At 32.2% G+C, this 20879-nt stretch overlaps 1 protein-coding gene across 1 annotated transcript in view; it reads right to left on the bottom strand.

Moving 5' to 3' along the window:
• Window positions 1–20075, bottom strand: part of LOC105622942 (dihydropyrimidine dehydrogenase [NADP(+)]) — a 71949-nt gene extending 51874 nt beyond the window's left edge. Inside the window, exons 1-6 of the mRNA XM_012204350.1 lie at window positions 20028–20075; window positions 16631–16741; window positions 5664–5996; window positions 5039–5347; window positions 4542–4868; window positions 4129–4339 (exon numbers count right to left, since the gene is read on the bottom strand). Coding sequence (XP_012059740.1) covers window positions 4129–4339; window positions 4542–4868; window positions 5039–5347; window positions 5664–5996; window positions 16631–16741; window positions 20028–20075 — 1339 coding nt within the window. The remainder of the gene's footprint in view (window positions 1–4128; window positions 4340–4541; window positions 4869–5038; window positions 5348–5663; window positions 5997–16630; window positions 16742–20027) is intronic.
• Between the last annotated feature and the right edge of the window lie 804 nt (window positions 20076–20879).

Genomic DNA, 20879 nt, shown 5'->3' on the forward strand with positions numbered 1-20879 from the left:
TGTGTGTGTGTGTGTGTGTGTGTAAGTATTAACAAAAGTGCTTAGGATTAGCATAACCATGAAGCATATTTCATCAGTCTGGCACTAGGGTAGGTTTTTATACCCAAGTTAGGAAGAAATGATCATATACAACCTAAAGATTACAGATCTATCAGTCTTACGTCTTTTATTTTGAAAACGTTAGAAAAACTGATTGATAGATACTTAAAAAATGGCCCTTTATTTATATGATCATTAAACTCTTCCCAGCATGTTCATAAGGAAGACAAATCAACAGATATTGCCCTGCATCTTATAGTAGGGTGGAGGTTTAAATGATTGCGAAGGGTCACACAATAGGTGTCTACACAATAGATGTCTTTATTGACATTGAAGGAGTTTTTGATAATACTTTAAATATATCGATTAAAGAAGTCGTGGAAAGACACAGATTCCGGAAGCTCGTGGATTGAATGCAAAACATGCTGGCAAGAAACTGACTCAGCCATAGCGATAGTACTATTGAGGGACGTCCGGTGAGATTGCCTGCAGGGGGAGAGTGCCTCTCTATGGTGTCTAATAGTGCATGAATTACCCCATAAAATTGAGAGAGTCAGACTTCCAGATCTACAGCTACGAAAGATGACGTGACCGTGGTAATCAAGAGAAACTTTCTTACTCAAGGAACGCATGGATGAAGCTCTGAAGATCATACAAAACGAGGAAACTGATGGTTATCCAGCCAAGACCTCGAATATCATTTTCACCAGAAAATACAAACCCTTAGAGGTCTGGGATGAGAAGATAAATTACACTAACTTGATCAAATATCTGAGTACTCATCTAGATGCGAAACTAAATTGGAGTTTAAACCTCGACGAAAAGAAAAACAAATGCTACATTTCCATGGAATTGTAGAAGGGCCATAAGCAAAAATTTTAGCTTAAATCCCAGAGCTTATGGCTGTAAAAATAGTATTAATACTAAGATGAACATATGTTGCAGTAATTTGGTGGCCTAAGTGAAGAAGATTTCAAAGAACCTGTATAAAAGCCTGTAGGGAAGATATCTAAAGGCTATAACAAGGGCCATAAGGATCGCACCAACTGAGGCGCTGGAAGTAATCCTCCATTCTTCATCCTTGAGGTGATTATCAGCATAATCAGACAGACAGCATATTAATATGTCAAGATCAAGAAGAATCAAAAGAGACCAGGTCATATGAGACTGGGACTTTTCGATAAACACCCTTTCACATTAAAAAAATAAAATCTCCAGAAAACATCTAGAAAACAGCTAGAGAAGTCCTTCAAAGTCCTTGTAGCAGCTAGGAGGACTGGCAAGATTCAAATTTCTTAATCAATCCAAACGTAGACATTTGGAATGAATCAGGAACAAATGGCCTCTTCAGAACGGGTATATACATATAAGCCTAAAACCATGAAAAAGCAATGAATGAACTAGCCAGAGATTTTCAAACTGAGAATCTGACTATCCTGAAGTGTGCAGAAATCCTTCTGAATAAAAGAAATAAATACTGTACTTACATATATCTGCAGACAGTAGGATAGCCATTGAGATACTCGCTAAGATCTATATACATATATAGAATCATCTATAATATGGAAATGCATACAAGCTCTAGCAAAACTAAGGGAAACAAACAAAATTATCCTAGTATGGATTCCTGAACATCAAAATGTATCGAAAATGAGAAGGCAACTGATTAAAAGTGGAAATCAAAATGGATCCAAATAGATAAATCGTCAGAATTCCCTTTTCTACGAGCAAAAAATATATAAAAAGAAGATATATAAAAAGAATGGCTAGCAGAATTCTTGAAAAGTGACGAAAGGTTGCCGACAATCAAAACAATAATTAATGTACAATAATTAATTACACATCCCAAAAAACAATAATTAATTATACATCCCAAACAAGACAGAATGAAATAACTGATAGCTATGGAAAGAAACAAATTAAAAATAGACATAGATCTCCACGAGATTTACTTCTAAAAATACATTTATACAATCTTGAACTCGCCGAACAGAAAAAAATTGCCGATAGTGTGAAGAGCAGAGCGAGAACAGCCTGCACATCCTGTACCATTGCTCTCTGTTCGCCCATAAAAGATAAAGATGGGGTTACATTTTCGTTAAGTCTGAAGATCTAAAAGATAAGAAAGTGAGCATAGATCTAATATATGGTACAGGACTAGGTTAGACTGCTAAACTTCGAAAAATTTCGAAATGGGAAGTGATATAGCTAAGTCATTGTAACGGTGACTGTTTATAATCCTACTTGCTGTTACTACTATTATTACTACTGCTACTACTACTACTGCTACTACTACTGCTACTACTACTGCTACTACTATATAAATATTAGGTGTATAACTTTGCTTCCGCCGTTTTCCTATAGATGGCTTTAGCGGTAAGTGGTGGTCGAAATAAATAGATCATAGACGTCGTACAATAAACTCGGGCATCTGTCAACATAACCACATAGAAACATTAGTCGATTTGTGTCTGCATCATAAAGTTATTCTCGATTGAAAATGTCAGTTTACGAACCAAATTCTCGTCATTTGCGGGAGGTTTTAATTTTTTGTTTCAATATGAAGAAATCTGAGGCTAAGGCTCATCGAATGCTCTCAAATACTTATGGTGAGGCCGCTATTAGTGAAAGAACGTGTCATGAGTGGTTTCAATGCTTTAAGAACGGTGATTTTAACGTCCAAGGTCATGCTCTGTATTTGGTGAGACCAACTCGGCGTAGTGTATTATGAACTGTTAAAACCGACTGAAACAATCACAGGCGATCGAACGCAATTGATGCGTTTGAGCCGAGCATTGAAAGACAAACGGCCGCAATACAACGAGAGATAAAGTGATTTTGCAGCATGACAATGCTCGACCCCATGTTGCGAAAGTGGTCAAGACATACTTGGAAACGTTGAAATGGGAAGTCCTACCCCATCCGCCGTATTCTCCAGACGTTGCTCCCTCTGACTATCACTTGTTTCGATCAATGGCACACAGCCTGGCTGACCAGCACTTCCGGTCTTATGAAGAAGTAAAAAATTGGATCGATTCGTGGATAGCCTCAAAAGATGACCAGTTTTTTCGACGCGGGATTCGTACGCTACCCGAAAGATGAGAGAAAGTAGTGGTCAGCGATGGACAATACTTTGAATCATAAATGTATAACCAGTTTTTTACAATAAAGCCTCGAATTTCGGAAAAAAAACGGCGGAAGCAAAGTTGTACACCTAATATATGTATAAATATACAAAAATATATACAATTATATATAAAATATGTCCAATATGTCTTAGGAAAATTATTTTATAAAAAGTCATTTTATAAAAGAAAGAAGGATGTATGAACATGTATGGATATAATATTTCATATATAATTATAAATGTTTATAAATATTTATACATGTTTATGTATATTTATACATATTTATACATACCACCTTGATCAAAAAGTTCCCGGAATATCACCAGATGATACTCTGAGTCAGCTGATTTGAGTTCTGTTTTTTTTTTTGGTTAGGTTGCCACATCTATCATTGACATTCTCACCAAATTTTATCACCATAGCTTGACATTTGTAAAAGTTACGCCATCTTGAGTACATCTACCTCTGCACGTATTTTCGATTTTTTACAACTCATGGATTTTGCACCATGATAACGCACCGTCGCACAGTGTCATCATTATCCGTGAATTTTTGACCAAGAACGAAACAAATATCATCCAACAGCCATTCACCTGATATGGCACCCTGCGATTTTTTTCTGTTCAATCAAGTCAAAAAACCATTACGGGGAACGCGTTTTAACAGCCGAAAGAAGGTAATGGAAAAATCGAAGACGACTCTGACGGTTATACCGACAATAGAGTTCCAGAAATGTTTCGAGAGCTGGATCAAGCGCTGGCATAAGTGCGTTGCAGTCGATGGGGAGTACTTTGAAGGGGACAATATCACTTTTGATGAATAAAACTTGTATTTTGAATTTTCTGAATGAATTCCGGGAACTTTTTGATCAAGATAATATGTATATATTCATGCATGAAAAATTTTTTTCCTGATACTATAGTTCATAAATTTTTGCTTGAATCGAAGCAATATTACTCACCAGTAAAGTCATACAATCCTGAACCAAAAGCTGAAATTATGAAATCCGCCTTCAAAATGACCTTTTGCTCTTCGTCTTCTATCCATTCATCATTCTCATTTTGTTCAGTTCTGCAAAATTCGATCGCGATGATCCTCTCATTGTGAAGGATGACTTGTTTCGGAGATTGAAAAGGTATAAACTCACACTTTTCTTCTTTTGCCAAATCCATCTGAGAAATAATTTTAGAAACGTTATCAAATTTGAAAAATCTTTACCACATATCTTTAATTCTAAATATTTGAAATTAAAAGAAATTTTAAACTTAACTTTAATATTAAAATAAGTTTCTTCTTTCTAATTATTTCCAGGTTAGAAAGATTAGAGATTAATGAAAAGAAGAATTTTTTGTAAACGATGAACGATTAAATTACCTCTTCTGGAACTGCCCGTACGTTGGTGAAGCCTTTCCGAAAGACAACGAAGACTTTTCTAGCACCACATCGCAGAGCAGAAGTGGCACAATCGAAAGCGGTATCCCCCGCACCGAGAATGATCACGTTGCCCCGAAGAGACGGAAGTTCTTGGTTATTCTTGCAAGCGCACATACCCGGCTTACTGCCTTTCGCAACAATGGGCAAAAAACTTTTTGAGGTGAAGAAGCCCATTTCCGGCGTGAGATTTTCAAAAATTGAAATGCTCTTCGGCTCAGGTAATCCAATTCCTAAAAAAATAGCTTTATATCCAGCATTTTGAAGATCCTGAAACATTTTCACATTTATTGATAATGTGTTAATAACAAATTTTTGTAGAACAATATCTTAAAGTTAAGTATTAAAAGATAATGAGTTTAAAAATGCGAATTTTTATTTTTAAGCTAATGCAACAAATTAGATAATAAATTTTTATTTTTATTTTAAGTTAATTTTACCTGTATTGTTAAATCATTTTCAGACAATGACCTTCCTAATTCGATTTTTACTCCTAAATCTTTAACGAGATCCACTTCAAAATTAATAACATCATACGGCAGTCTATACTGTGGTATTTCGGAAGAACTTAATCCGCCGACATACTTTTCTTTCTCGAAGATCGTGATATCATCGTAACCGAGTCGAGCAAGAAATGACGCGCACGAAAGAGAAGCTGGTCCGCAACCGAGCAGGGCGATTTTCGTGTTTGCATGAGGTACCGTTTGATTGAATTTTTTGGTCTGAGGAATATTCATTTTCTTGAAAATCTAAAAGAGAACGAATTAATTAATTCTAATATACGAATTAATTAATTATTATATATAAAAAATTTCGTTTATTATTTAATCAAAACTTAAATTATATATAAATATAACTCCATCTTTTTATGTATCATATTATTTTTAAAAATTAAAGAAAAACTAAAGAAAATATTTGGTATATCAGTTTCAATTTCGAAATTTTTTATACAGAATACATCATTATATTATTCTTATTGTTAAACATTTTATAAATGTTATAGTAAATTATATTTTGTAAAAATTTTATTTAATACAATAAATATTATTAATTAAGGTTGCCTACATCCACCGCAAAGTGTTGTAGCCCGCCAATGTTAATAGGTCCTTCCTCAGTTGCATAAAGATTACATCCACCCACGCAAAGATCGCTGGTTGGGCAAACCATGCCGCAAGTGAGGCCGAGAGGATTGTCTGATAGGATCGCTTTAGCCGCACCATAGTAATTCTTGTTGGAAATCGAGGTAATGAAGGCTTTAATGTCCAGTTGCGTGGGACAGGATTTTTGGCAAGGTGCATCGACACATTTTAAACAACGTGCCGCTTCCCTCAAAGCTCCACGCTCGCTTAAGGTAGTATGCTTAATGTCATCAAAGTTCTTTGTCAGAGATACGCAACTCTGAGAAAGGAAGAAGAAAAATTAACAGTTTTTACAATTAATGAATATATTCTTGGTAAATTCAAGAAAATAATGAGAGAATTATGTCGTGTTATCGGATGATGAATGTTATCGAATGATTTTGCAGATAGGATATTAATTTTTCCTAAACATCACGTAATGCCTGATAATATGATAATCGCATACTATTTATGTTGATATTTCTTTGGAAAAATTTATTTTAAATGAAATTAAGATTATTAAAGATGATATTAAGAATTTACTTAAGAAATTTTTAAATATATTTAAAGTATATAAAAAATGTTAATGCAAAGTAATCTAAGAAAATATTTCAACTGATTTTAGAGTAATTTGAGAAAGACAGAAAAATTTATTATTTCCATTGCTGAAATTTCAAGTTTTATAGTGAGTCTAGCAAATTAGAGTTCAACAAACTCAAAGTTCATCAATGAACAGTTTGTGACGTCGCTATCAGATGGATTCAGCGATGTTGCATTTTCTTGTAAGTAAAATTCATGTAGGATAAAATAAAAGAGCATTACGAGATTTTATTTATTCATATTTTAATAAAATAATTTTCTGAAAACAAGCTGCAATTTATAAATAAAAAGCGTGCGTTGATATTTGAATACATGATCAAGAGAGTAATCACTAACTGAAATAACGTCCCACTGATTACATTTTATTTCATGTGATATCTGATTACAAATTTCGTCTGGTTACAACTGATTTCATTTGATTATATAATGATTTCTCGTAATTACATATGTAATTATCACATTTATAGTGATAACAAATGATTTTATTCGATTAGAAACATTGTGACTCGGGGATAACTACTTAATATAATCATAGGATAATGTTCCCAAAATCATGAAATCCTTAAGAAATTCTTATGTAATCATTTTGCAATCAGATGTGTTTATGAAATCAAATAAAATCATGGAATCACTAAAAATCATAATAAAATCGTATGTAATCAACAGAAATTATTTGAGATTTCTGTGCAATGATTGGAAATTATGTGTAATCACAGAAGTCACACGTAATCAGCATAAATTATTTTGAATTTCCGTGTAATCATTGGCAATCATAATCATCATGAAATGAAAATTCTCTTAATGATTTATGATGGAAGCACCATAAAATTTTATGAAATTAGTGTAAATAATTCTAAAGGCCGCGACACAGATTTTTGCATAACGCATTGTAATGAGATACGCATATCGTCACTAACGTGTCACTCGCGGCCGTTTTGTCAGAATTACTCGAATTCCGCCGAGTACCGTCGATCGATATCGTTCCCGCTCGTATTGCCGACTAGTGATGTGGTGCCATAGTTTCATGTCAATTTCACTCACAATATACAAACATAATTTTCCGCAACTCTATTCTCTTTCACTAAACTCCTAGCTCATTTCTACAGGCTTAGTATTGTTCTTTAACATTTTTTGTAGACCATTAGCTAATTAATATTGTAAATGTGCAAGGTCCGAAACTCTTGTATCCAGCACATATTGTGACGAATCAACAGAAGTCGATGACAAAACTATAATTTTTTCATTTCTTTTATTTTTCATATTGTAGCTCGCAGTTAATATTTTTAGCGATACTTTAATTGTGGAGAAGAACTATTTAATCCGTAAGTGCAATTAAGAGAAACGAGTCAAAGAAAATTAATTATACTTCATCATTAAAACAGAACACTTCTCTTAATTTTTTGTTTTTTATTATTATTAATTATTATTATTATTATTATTATTATATTAAACAGTAACTTTATAAAAAAAGAAAGAAAGATTTACGATGTACATATTTCATATACATATGTATTAGATATAATTATATGTATTGCGCAACTAATTCTGGATCCTTAACTTCAATTGATAAGAGTACCTATTCAAATTTATATATTTTCCCCGCAAATTTATATATTTTAATATTGGAGTGCCATCTTTAAATTTTCAAATGCACTGTAATTGTTGACGATTGTACTAATCTAATTTAAAAAAGTAGTAAAAACAAAATCGTTCGAAATGCAACATTTGAGACATTGCCTTCTTTTAGTTTTTCAATTGAAAAAAAGTGCCGCTGAAGCACAGGAAATAATTTGTTCGGTTTTGGGAAGATGCTGTTTTCTACAGAACCTGTAAGAAATGATTCTAGCGGTTCCAAAATAGAAATTTCGACCTTCATGAAAAATGTCCGGGACAACCAAAAAAAGCAACGATGACTTTTTTCCGAAGTGGAATTCAATACCTTCCAAAAAAATAGCGCAAATGCGTAGAAAGCGAGAGAGATTACTTCGAAAATTAGATAATTATTCGACTTTTTATAAATTAATATCAAAGTTTAGTGAAAAGAATTGAGAATTATGTTGCTAAAATATAAAAAAAAAATTCATAGGATTATATATATATATATATATAGTATATATATATATATATATATATATATATATATATACACAATATGTAAATATATTACGTAATGCACACATAGAAACTGTGTACATATATAAAAATATATATGTATAGATAAATGTACAAAGATGCAATATAAAAATACATATACATGTACGAAAATATAAAAATGTAAAAAATGATACATGAAGTGTAAATTAAGATAATACATAAAAGTAATAGTAACATAATATGTATATAAACGTAAAAAGCATATGATATATGAAGTGTAAATTAAAATAATAGTAATACATAATAGTAACGCGGGTTTTCTCCGTGTCCAGATTCATTCTTGAAGTACCAACGTTTCGTGAACTTTGCAATCCACTTTATCAAGACGAGGAGCAACCTGATAGATACTTGACATTTCTCGAACTGAAGTAGTGCAGGCATCTGAAAAAAAAAAAACAAAAATGGTTATTATTATTATTATTATTGTTATTATTATTGTTATTTTAAGAAAATTATAATTTTTCATGTATTTACCGGTTGCAGAAATATATCCTTCTTCTTGTTCCCAGTCATTTGCGAGCTCACGAGACACGACAGATTCTTGATCCACGCAAAGACTGTGGCCAAGACTGCAGTCGTTGCGTAGATCTTGTACAGCATATTGACGTATTTCTCTTTATCGTCGGTGAGACGTAGAGGACCTGTCCATTTTCGATACCGTACACGTACGTTGATCGACACCGCGTTCAAACATTCGAATTTCGGAATGTCCTTTAATATCATGGGAAACTCAATGCTTGTAAGATTTAACACTGTAGAATAATGCGGATATGAAAATTTCCGATCCGCATGTCTTTTAGCCAGCTATAAAGCGGCGATTACCAACCAGGCAAAACACGCATTGTTCATGAATGCACATTGATTATGACCTTCTTCAGTATAATTTCTCACAAGAGTTCAATGTAACATCTTACGGGGATTGGGAGTTAATTTATTCATGTTGACAGTTAAGTTGAGGATTCGTGACAGCGCCCACTCGCTGTCATGTTTTCTGGAATTCTTCGAGCGATGCCAAGGTAGGCCTGATGATGTGCCACTCACGCAAATCAGTGCATCGAAAGAGTTCAAAGTTTCGGGTAGTGATATTCTTATTCGCGCGTTTATCACCTGCTATGAATTCACCTTTAAATATAGTGTTTATCTTGATAGAGTCATAATTTTACATTACGCTCTGTTACACGCTCGTTCACATTTCTCGCATCTCCGGGAATCTGCGAAGTTCGATATGAAGTATGATTGGAGTTTATTATCGCGTCCGTCAGAATACGACTTTCGAACACCGTTTCGATCTCGCGCCATCGGAGTCCCACGATGTAACCGGCACCTACATGCTGAATCGGCGCACTGATTCTTTCAAACTTTCGAGGCGCGCGATACATGCGATTAGTGATTATCTATTACCAATAATCGCGGGCATTTGACACGGTTCTGTTCTTCCAAATGTTCAATCCAGATATTCGTCGCAACATTGTTCCTATGCGATATACTCTTTTCTCTGGTATTTGTTGAGCAGTTTGCTCTATCAAATTATGCTCCATGTTGTCACTTACGTTATCTGTTTGAATAATGACGCGATGCACTTAGATCTTTACATTTTATATCATTATACATAATATTTGGCAACGTCGTAATTGTATCCAAATTACATTGATGATGTCATCACCTGGACATGTCGAATGCTCTTGAAAAAACAGCGCTTGCGAAATTGTAAACGTTGCATTTTTGTTGTATCAAATTATATTGATGATGTCATTGCCTGAACATGTTGTGACACGTTTTTGTGTGAGACAAGAAAAATGGAAATAGGAAAAGACGGCAATGTATCGAGAAAAAAAATGGTAAGTATATATGAGATAGCGCGCACAGCGATATCGGCGCTCCAATACCCTAAACCAATGCATATAAAAACAGAATTTGATATGGATATACTCTGTATCTATATCTATATATACTCTATAAATAAAAGCAACTGTTTCTGAACTGACCGATCTTCTCGCGGAGGCACTTTTGACTTGACTTGTTTTATATACAACGGTCACTTGTAAATATACCTCATGCAGCCTCGCTATACAGCGAAGAATGTACTTTCTCTGCGTCAGTTTTATCCGAACGCGGAGATGATTTTATTATATTATAAGATCTGTTTTCTGTCGTTCAACTAATGTACACTTTTGTGGAACTTAAAATAAGATAGATATAAGATCGATTTATTGAAAGAAAGTTCTAGTGCGGTCTAATGCAAGAACAGATAATAGTTATTATTAAATATCTTGAACCGTTAAATTTCGAAAAATCTGTGATGGAAGTAGTGATGGTGAATAGAAGAGGAGGAAAAGAACAACGAGGACGCTCTCGCTGAAAAGATCAAGGATGAAGATGTTCTCGCAAGGAGGTTGAGAAAAACGCCTTCATGGAGGTCGATCTAGTGAAGTCATCTCAAATAGTAAATGAGATGAATCATAGATTATTCGAAAGGAGAAAGAGGGAAAAGAATAGACCCTAATGACGTTAGTCCCACAACGCGAGCGCCATCTGCTGGTTGCTGCTGCTGTGGGTTAGAATCCTCATAATATCATTACCGGTAAATATTCATAATATCGCTTGTCACTCATATTCAGCGATAAACAAGTCATTCATTTCATATATCGCTAATCTACGTCGCTCATATAAATGGGTTAACAGCGATAAATTTTTAGTAATTATATTAATTGTCATATAGAGTGCTATAAAGTCTATAATGTCATAAATGGTATTACGATTGGACCTGTCAAGTTGATGCGATTGTGCACAATAAAAATAACGCAAAACTATGGCAAAATAGACTAATAACATTTATATACATTAATGAATATACAAATTTAAAAAGAAAATATAAAAAGAGATTTTAGGTTGATCCTTTATTTGAAAGATGACATAAACGTGGATAAAAAAAAATTATTGTTAAAATTATCAACAAAAACCGGTTATATGCTTCCATATACCTATGAGTCGAAATGCTCTTTTCGTCTATGATCATATATGCCATAAGTATGTACAACAGTCATCTGAAAATTTCATGAAATTATCGCAAATAATAACGAATACAATAATTAAATTAATATAATATATTGAGCAGTCATAAAAAAAAGTCTGTATAAATAAAATGGGAAATAAAAGCAAAATAATCAGAGTTAAATAAGATAAAATCGCACGCAACAAATTTTTCATTCATAAGAAATTTGTATTTATTTATTGTGATAATTATTTAGAATACGCATCACTACGAAATTTGATAAAAATATATTCATTTGACACGTTTTCATTCAAAATGAAAGAAACTACAGCAGAAAAACGTGATGATATGCTTCATGAAGCAAATTATTAAATGTAGAGTTAGGCTACGTTTGAAAAATTATCCGAGTATTCCCATGTATCACTTTATCTTTGTGTTTAACACTGAATAATAAGATAATGCGCGGGGCCACTCGGATGACGTTTTCACTATGCAGTCTAATAACTATTCAGATAAAAAAAACTTGTTTTCCTAATCTGAATAGATGAATGCTTAAGGCAGATTGTCTTATTTTTCCATTACATTAATTCGATCATTTTGAATGGAAACGTATCGAATATATATTTTGTGGACAAATTAAGAATGCAGTCATTTATTGCTGCGACAAGCGACACAATTGAAATTGTATCTTAATTAACAGTATCGTCGACGTCGAAAAATTACAAAGCTGTATTATGGACAAAATAGTCGAATGCCAAAGTCCGCGCGCAAAGATAAAGTGCCCTTAATATCATTGTACAGAGGATTTGAAGGTTGTGCTGAGTTATGCTAAGCTGGCACAACTCTATGCAATTTTATACAACTTTGCTTGGTGTACAACTTTGCTTGGTGTACAACTTTGCTTCCGCCGTTTTCCTATAGATGGCTTTAGCAGTAAGTGGTCGAAATAAATAGATCATAGACGTCATACAAACTTGGGCATCTGTCCACATAATCCCATAGAAATGTCAACATAATCCCATAGAAAATTAGTCGATTTGTGTCTGCATCATAAAGTTATTCTCGATTGAAAATGTCAGTTTACGAACCAAATTCTCGTCGTTGCGGGAGATTTTAATTTTTTGCTTCAATATGAAGAAATCTGCGGCTGAGGCTCATCGAATGCTCTCAAATACTTATGGTGAGGCCGCTATTAGTGAAAGAACGTGTCGTGAGTGGTTTCAACGCTTCAAGAACGGTGATTTTGACGTCCAAGGTCATGTTCTGTATTTGGTGGGACCAGCTCGGCGTAGTGTATTATGAACTTAAAACCGACTGAAACAATCACAGGCGATCGGTATCGAACGCTATTGATGCGTTTGAGCCGAGCATTGAAAGACAAACGGCCACAATACAACGAGAGACACGATAAAGTTTGCAGCATGACAATGCTCGACCCCATGTTGCGAAAGTGGTCAAGACATACTTGGAAACGTTAAAATGGGAAGTCCTACCCCACCCGCCGTATTCTCCAGACGTTGCTCCCTCTGATTATCACTTGTTTCGATCAATGGCACACGGCCTGGCTGACCAGCACTTCCGGTTCTTATGAAGAAGTAAAAAATTGGATCGATTCGTGAATAGCCTCAAAAGATGACCAGTTTTTTCGACGCGGGATTCGTACGCTACCCGAAAGATGGGAGAAAGTAATGGCCAGCGGACAATACTTTGAATCATAAATGTATAACCAGTTTTTTACAATAAAACCTCGAATTTCGGAAAAAAAACGGCGGAAACAAAGTTGTACACCTATTGAGTATTGAATAATTGATACGTATGTAACGTATATAACTAAGCGTCATTTTTATTCCGAATTACCAAAAATCATTTTTTTATCATAATTTCTATTATCATTATTTGAAAGTACTACTTTGACACAACATTAGTACAATTTAACATAATCTACATCAGTACAATCATGAAAATTGAAAAAATCGCAAAGTAGGGGAATTGATCTAAAAAATCGTTTTTTAAATTTTCTAACATATTTTTCATATTTTGACTTTAATATTCGAGCACAATGTAGCACAATTCGGTACAATTTTCAAAATAAGTTGATTCCAAAAGTGAGGGGCTAATTTCTTACAGGTTATATAATTATATACATATAATTTTATACAATTTTATATACAATAATTTTATATAAAATATTCCAAAAAGTAATCTTTTTATGGACTCTCCACAATTAAATAAGAAGTAGAGAATACCAAGGGCGATTGAGAGTGCAACATTGTCATTAGTACGCAAAGTAATAGAATATATTTCTTGTTACTCTTTTATTTCATTAATCAAAATGTATGTTTCGATTCTTTTTGGAGTCTTCTTCAGCAAATTACAAATTATTAATTATTCTTCCTTGGATGCGCAGCATGACCATCAAATTTACAGGATTGATATTGTAAAATCTCTGTTAACATATACCATAATTGGCTAATTTTCTTTGAAATATTTATGTAGTTTATTTTGATTAATGAAATAAAAGAAGAACAAAAAATATTATCTTTTGCTTTGCGTACCAACGACAACGTTGCATCCTCAGTCGCCCTTCCAATTCGGCGCGTAGTTTGTATATAGTATATACAGGATCTGCCAAAAGTCCCGGACCATCGAATAATTTCTGAATGGTTCGAGATATAGGATTGAAATTTACAGGGATATAATGGGATCATAAAATTCATTGAACCTCAAAAACATCCACCTTAACATTTTCGGGGAAGGGGGGGAGAAGGGGACCTAAAAATCTTAATGTAGGTCCTCGAGTAAGGGCTCGTTGGAAAGAGCTTTTCGAAATTAAAACAACGCGGACTGACCGAGATCTCTACGATTTTTTTTTGTCAGAGTTATGATTTGAATATTGTTATTCAGAAGAAAAAGTTACATCTCTTGTATGCGTACGTACGTGCGTGCGTGCGCGCGCGCGTGTGTGTGTGTGTGTGTGTGTGTGTGAGAGAAACAATGATCTTTGTGAAGAAATAAAAACATTATTAATTTTATTACATATAACATAATTAATAAAAACATTATTTTATCAATTGTTTGAATTGATATCCTCTAACAACTTGACAGTATCCTATGCGTACGTAAAATGTATCTATAACGTTACTTATGCATTCTGATGTAATTGAATTCGAAACGTTCACTATTCTTTGCAGCTCTTCTAATTTCGGGCTCTCATAGATTTTGCTTTTCAAATGCCTCTAGTAAGAAAAGTCTAATGAGCTTAGATCTCGACCATTCTATTGTGCTTCTTCTACCAATCCATCGATCAATAAAAACATCTTTAAGAAAATTTCAAATCACCAGAGAAAAATGAGTTGGAGCCCCATCCTGCTGGAACCAAACATTCTGCAAAGCTTCTTCAATAATCTAAAATATCTTGAATAGCCGATATCACTTGATTTCTTAGCAAATTCAAGTAATTATCTGAAATTATGTTACCTTCAATGAAAAACAGTCCTATAATACGATTATAAACATTATTCTGGTTCAAGCGTTAATTTTCTGCGTGTAACTTTCTCTCATTCAAATTTTCATCTGCCCAGTACTTCACATCCTGTCAATTTATAGAACCGTTTAATTCAAATGTTGCTTCATCAGAGAAACAGATCCAGTTGAAAAATTGATTATTGTCATCAAATTTGTCATCATTGTGTCGCAAAATTCCACTCTTCTGTCATAGTCGTCTTCGAATAGCTGCTGGAGATGCATTTTGTAAGGATGATAATAATGCTTCCTCAAAATTCGACGAACTGACGCTAATATCATTCTTCTTTTCTTGAACTCTCGAGACCGATATAAAAGAATTATCGTTTAGAACATCTGCAACTTTATCATCATTAGTAGTGCTTTTGGGTCTTCCAGATCTTGGCTCATCTTTAATTAAAGTTCTTTGGAAACGAGCAATAGTTCTTTCAACAGTTGATTTTGAAATTGGATCACATTGGTCAGGATAAGTGGCATTGTATAATTCAACTACTTCTCGATAGGATCTTATTCTGTCACCATATCCTCTCATCATCAATACAATCGTTCTTTCCGTCTCGGTCAAAAGCATCTTCTGACAATAGAAATGTACTAGAATGAAAATTACTAAGCAAACAAAAGAGATAAGTAGATAAGGTAATATATCGCTCTCTGAGAGAACACTAACTCTGAGAAAACATTATTGTTTCATACGTGGTCGGTATATGAAAAAATTGTTTACGTGATACCGAGTCGAGACGCACATGAAACGTGGAATTTCATGTGTATACATATATACACATTGTATGTATGTAATCGCTTGTGAATTTGGATATGATGACACAATAAATTTTTTCTTCTGAATAACAATGTTCATAACTCTGCTCATAACTCATAAAAAAAATCATAGAAATCTTGGTCAATTTATGTTGTTTTCGTCTCGAAAGCTCTTTCAAACGAGTCCTCGACCTACAAGCCATTTAAGATTTTCAAGCCCCTTTCTCCCCCTTCGCCCAGGAATGTTAAGGTGGGTGTTTTTGAGATTCAAATTTTATGATCCCATTATATTCCTGTAAATTTTAATCCTATTTCTCGAATCATTCAGAAATTATTCAAGTGGTTCGGGACTTTTGACGGATCTTGTATATAATTCACATTAAATTATTTAAAGCATTAAAGATCTAGCTTCGACCATTATAGACTTGAATATTCTTACTTACAATTAGTATTTATTATATTACGGTCTTAATAAAATCGTTTATTATTATTAATATGAATAAGCAATTTGACTTATTAATAACTATTAATAAAATGATAAATTTATTATATTTACATGTGTATCTACATATTATACAAAAATCCCTAACTTTTTATTTATATTTTTAAAATTTAATTTGTAAGTATATTTATTATATATATGTATATGTAATGAATATTTATATCATACATTTACGTGTATATATCATTATATATATATATATATATATATATACATCACATATTTATATGTGGATTTACTCTTATATATATATTCTTGATGTATATAATTGTTTTATTTGAAGCAAATTTTCAAAAATAATTTCCATCAATTTGACTTTAAACTCTTACAATGAATAATCCAATTTATTACATTTAAACAGTTACGAAATAAATTTAAAACGACTTACATCACATTTCTCAAGGATATTTCTTTTCCAATGCTGTTTGTTCTGTTTGGTGCTCGCTGATGGCATGAAATTTGTATAAGTTTTGGACTTCGGATTGATGTTCAGTATATTCTGAAATATATAATTCATTATTATTTCACAATCAGAGAAGTGATATCGGTAGTTTTTGTCAATATAAGATAAGAGTTTGAAAAAAATTAAAAGATAAACAAAAGACGTTTTAAAGGTATATTATCTTAGAATATAAGATAAGAATACCTTTAAAATATCTAATATAATCTAAAAAATGCCTATAATATTTATAAAACCTTCAATATTAGTTCAATATTTGTTCAAACTTGTAAAAACTCATGAAAGATCTTCATTCTTTATACGAGATAAAAAAGTCAGAAAATAAAAAGATAGAATCATCACGCAAAATAATAGGCTGCAATAGATTTTCAATACAGGCAGTCAATTTTGGAATATCCGTGTCTCCTGATATCAATCGAATAGAAGCGCAGTATAATGAGATTTCTCAGTGAAAATTTTTATCCGCTCTTTTTTTTTTTTTATAAAATGATAAAATGATGCCTTGAAGGGAATTTCTATAATTGGGCTCCAAGACGAAAATTAATAAAGTTTTTCTGATAGTTTTTGAATGTTGTTGATTTGATATTTGGTGTCCTTTTTTTTCGAAAATTTATATATAAGAAGAATATTTTTAGAATTAATTGTCTGTGCCATTGGAGACTGGATGTATTAACTTCATTTATCAGATTCATCATCTTTATGCGATACAGTGTACGTATGAAAAACTATTGAATGTCTTTGGGATATACGTACTTAGTACATCCATGTAAACACGATACATTGTTTGGATGTCTATGCGTTGTTGAATTGTTGCATAGAAAGTAATTTTACAAAAAAAAGAAAGCTGTATGGACATGTACAGACATATTTCATATATAATTATATTATATAATATGAATATGTTTATATATGTATTTATGTATGTTTCCTTTCGGAAAAGAATCACTGGCTAGCTATTGTATCCGTGTGGTTATATATAGCGACGACAAAAATATTACAGTAATCACCTAATATTACAGGCATCTATGTGATATTTTCGCACTGTAAAATCGGCGGATTACAGAAAAGATAGTACATAGATTACAGGAGTAGTAGTGCACAGATTGCAGTAATTACACGTATGTGATCCGTGTAATAATTTCACGCGGGATTATATATATGGTAATTATGGATTACAATATCCAACTAGTGATTCTTTTCCGTAAGAATTTATATATATTTATATTCATGCATCATGAAAAAGTTTTTTCTGCATATTTTACTTATTAAAGCTTAAATATACAAATAAATACATATACAACATATTAGTTTGTATTATATTATGCCATTAACAAAACAGAATCTGCTCGATTTCTATCGTCATTGCTATCAATTACCATCAGATTGCACAGATCTTGCTATTCCTATTAGGATTTTGCTATCAATCTGCCGTCAAAGTCTATCATGACAGTAAAATCTGTAGATATGTTGGAATGTATTTTTATAATGTTTTTTATGAATGTGTCCGGTCAATGTGCGTCTCGTGCGTAAAGAGCCTGCGTCTAATCGTGAGTGCCACTCCTGCCCGTTTCCTATATGCGACCCGTGATACGCTATTTCTTCTTGTAATTTGAAAACTAAGCTTTGGATAAAATTTTTGTAAAGGAAAAATCGTCTTAAAATTCAATCAGAAATACATTTCTTAAGGAACACTTGGATTGTTCTGAATCATTCTACGATAAAGAATAAAGTATAAAATCTTCTGATCTATCGGTTTTTTTTACATTACTATCTCAATATTTTTATATGCAGAATAATTAAAGAAATCATACTGTATAAAAAAAATCTGTATAAAATTTCATTTAAAAAAGTGGAGATAGACTTGAAATTTCCAAAGTGCTTCTATTCATAGAAAAACTATTAATAGTATATTGTACTCCTCTTGATGCTATATAACTTCAACAAATATTCAATTATTTCATATCTTTAAAAATATGAGCACGAGCGTGGCGCGTTTTCATTTACAGCGCGGTATTTAGAACGCAATACATAAAATATATTCACAATATTTTTACATTATTTGTTGATGTAATATTCTTGGATGTTTCGGTTTACTTTACTATCATCTGCAATACCATGTAATTTTCATTAACAATATAATCTGCACATGTTGGAGGTGGTCTCTACATCTTCGACAGAGAATGAGCATATTTCTAATTGAAAAATGTCGTTTTCTCTTCGTTATTTAATCAAGTAACTGATACAATAATGAAAACAACAATCAATTGTATTGATTTTACATAGTTTCTCACTTTTATTACTTTTACTACTCACGCCTTTGCAGATCACAGTTCGAAGCGCAACACATTATATTATAATAAAAAATAAAAATAATATAGAAAATAAATTATAAACATATTACTAAAAATACTATTCATGGAAGTCAAATATTGACCATCATCAAATTTATTTTAAGAGTCGTTAAAACAGAATATAAACAATTTATAAGTCAACTATTATAATGTCAATCTTTAAAAAGACAAACCATCAAAAGTTAAAGACGAGTACATATGTCACTTATTTAATTTCTTTAAAATGCTTATATATGAATGGTGTAAAAATTCTGTGTTATGATTATAGATTCAAACTATACTAATTTGTAATGAATATTTTCAGAGATGAGCTTTTTACTCAAATGTCTTTCTATATCTAAAATTTTATAATTTCCCATTCAAATTCACTGACTGTGCTCAAATCTATGCTGAGTAATAATTGATTGGCAGGAAGTTTTTCTGTTAATATGTTTTTTATGTTCATTAATTCTCGTTTTTAATAACCGGCATCAGTAACATGATGGCAAAAGGAATTTGCTAAGCACCTATTTCTTTTCTTATGCCAAGGAACATTTTGTTATCTGAATAATCTCATATAAGTTCCCATTATCTCATTGAATATGCTGAAAATAACATATATTCAGTATAAATTCAGATAAATTAAAATATTTTCTGTATTTTAAAAATGTACATGAAATATTGTTAGAATATATTATAAAATATATTAATTACAATATTCGAAATATATTTTCAGAATATCATGGATGATATTTTAAGGATATATTATGGATGATATTCTGAGAGCAATAAAAATAAAATTCAAACCATTCAGTCCAGCAAACATTAAATTTCTTTATTTACACTTCTTTAATATTCAAAAAACTGTCGATTTTTTATCAAGGTGAAAAATAATTCAAAATATTCACATTTACAAACATGTCTGTCCAACATCTTAAGGAGATTATTAAATTAGAAATCATTTCCTAACATCACGGCAAAAAATTTTCACTTACTTCGATATCAGGCACATCCTTGCTTAACATCGGTTTCAACGATGCCATTTTTTTTAAACAAAGTAACACGTGACTTAATGTAACAGATTTATGCACTGAATTGACCGAGAAACTGATGTAATGAGTTGAATTGCGAGAGTAGATTGTGAAGTGATTAAAGCAATCCACTTCGAGTTTACCGGAGAACGGAGAGATAGCGGAATCTCGAAAACTACGATTCACTTCGACATTTGTGCCTGTACTGAGCTTGGATGCTTTAGTGACTCACTTTATGACGTAGTACTACGTCAACACTCTCAGATAATCTTGTATTGCAACAAGTAGAAAAGATATCTGGAAACACTAAAGTATCCAAATCAGAAGTGGTATTTGTCTGACATGCTATTATGGAGATTAATTTAGTGTGGCACTATGCTAGAATCTCATTAGATGCTGTTTTACGTTTTTATGTGTGTCATAGTCTTAAAGAAGCAAGAGTGTTGTCAAAAATTTTAAACAGCAAAAATAATACAATAAAATAACAACTCTATTCTATTAAAATTTATTTTTTATACTTGCACTCTTTAGTTGCATTTATTTTGCTCGTTTTGTGCTACATTATTAATTTTTTAAATGAATGTAAGACAGAACACACTAAATGAAATAAACTTTATTAAACAGAAAAAATTTTTTTACTTTTAATGCAAAAGAAGAAGATATAGTAGTAAATTAAAATTACGAATTCCTTTTTGCTAATTTTATAACATAAGCTGAATTCAGCAGAACATTTATTTTGCAACTATTTTGGAAATTTGTTTCACGCTGATTGAATTATATTTTTAGATTTAGAAGAATAATTTTATCTCTACAAAC

Source organism: Atta cephalotes (genome assembly GCF_000143395.1).
Source record: "Atta cephalotes unplaced genomic scaffold scaffold00050, whole genome shotgun sequence".
In the NCBI taxonomy this organism is placed as follows: domain Eukaryota; kingdom Metazoa; phylum Arthropoda; class Insecta; order Hymenoptera; family Formicidae; genus Atta; species Atta cephalotes.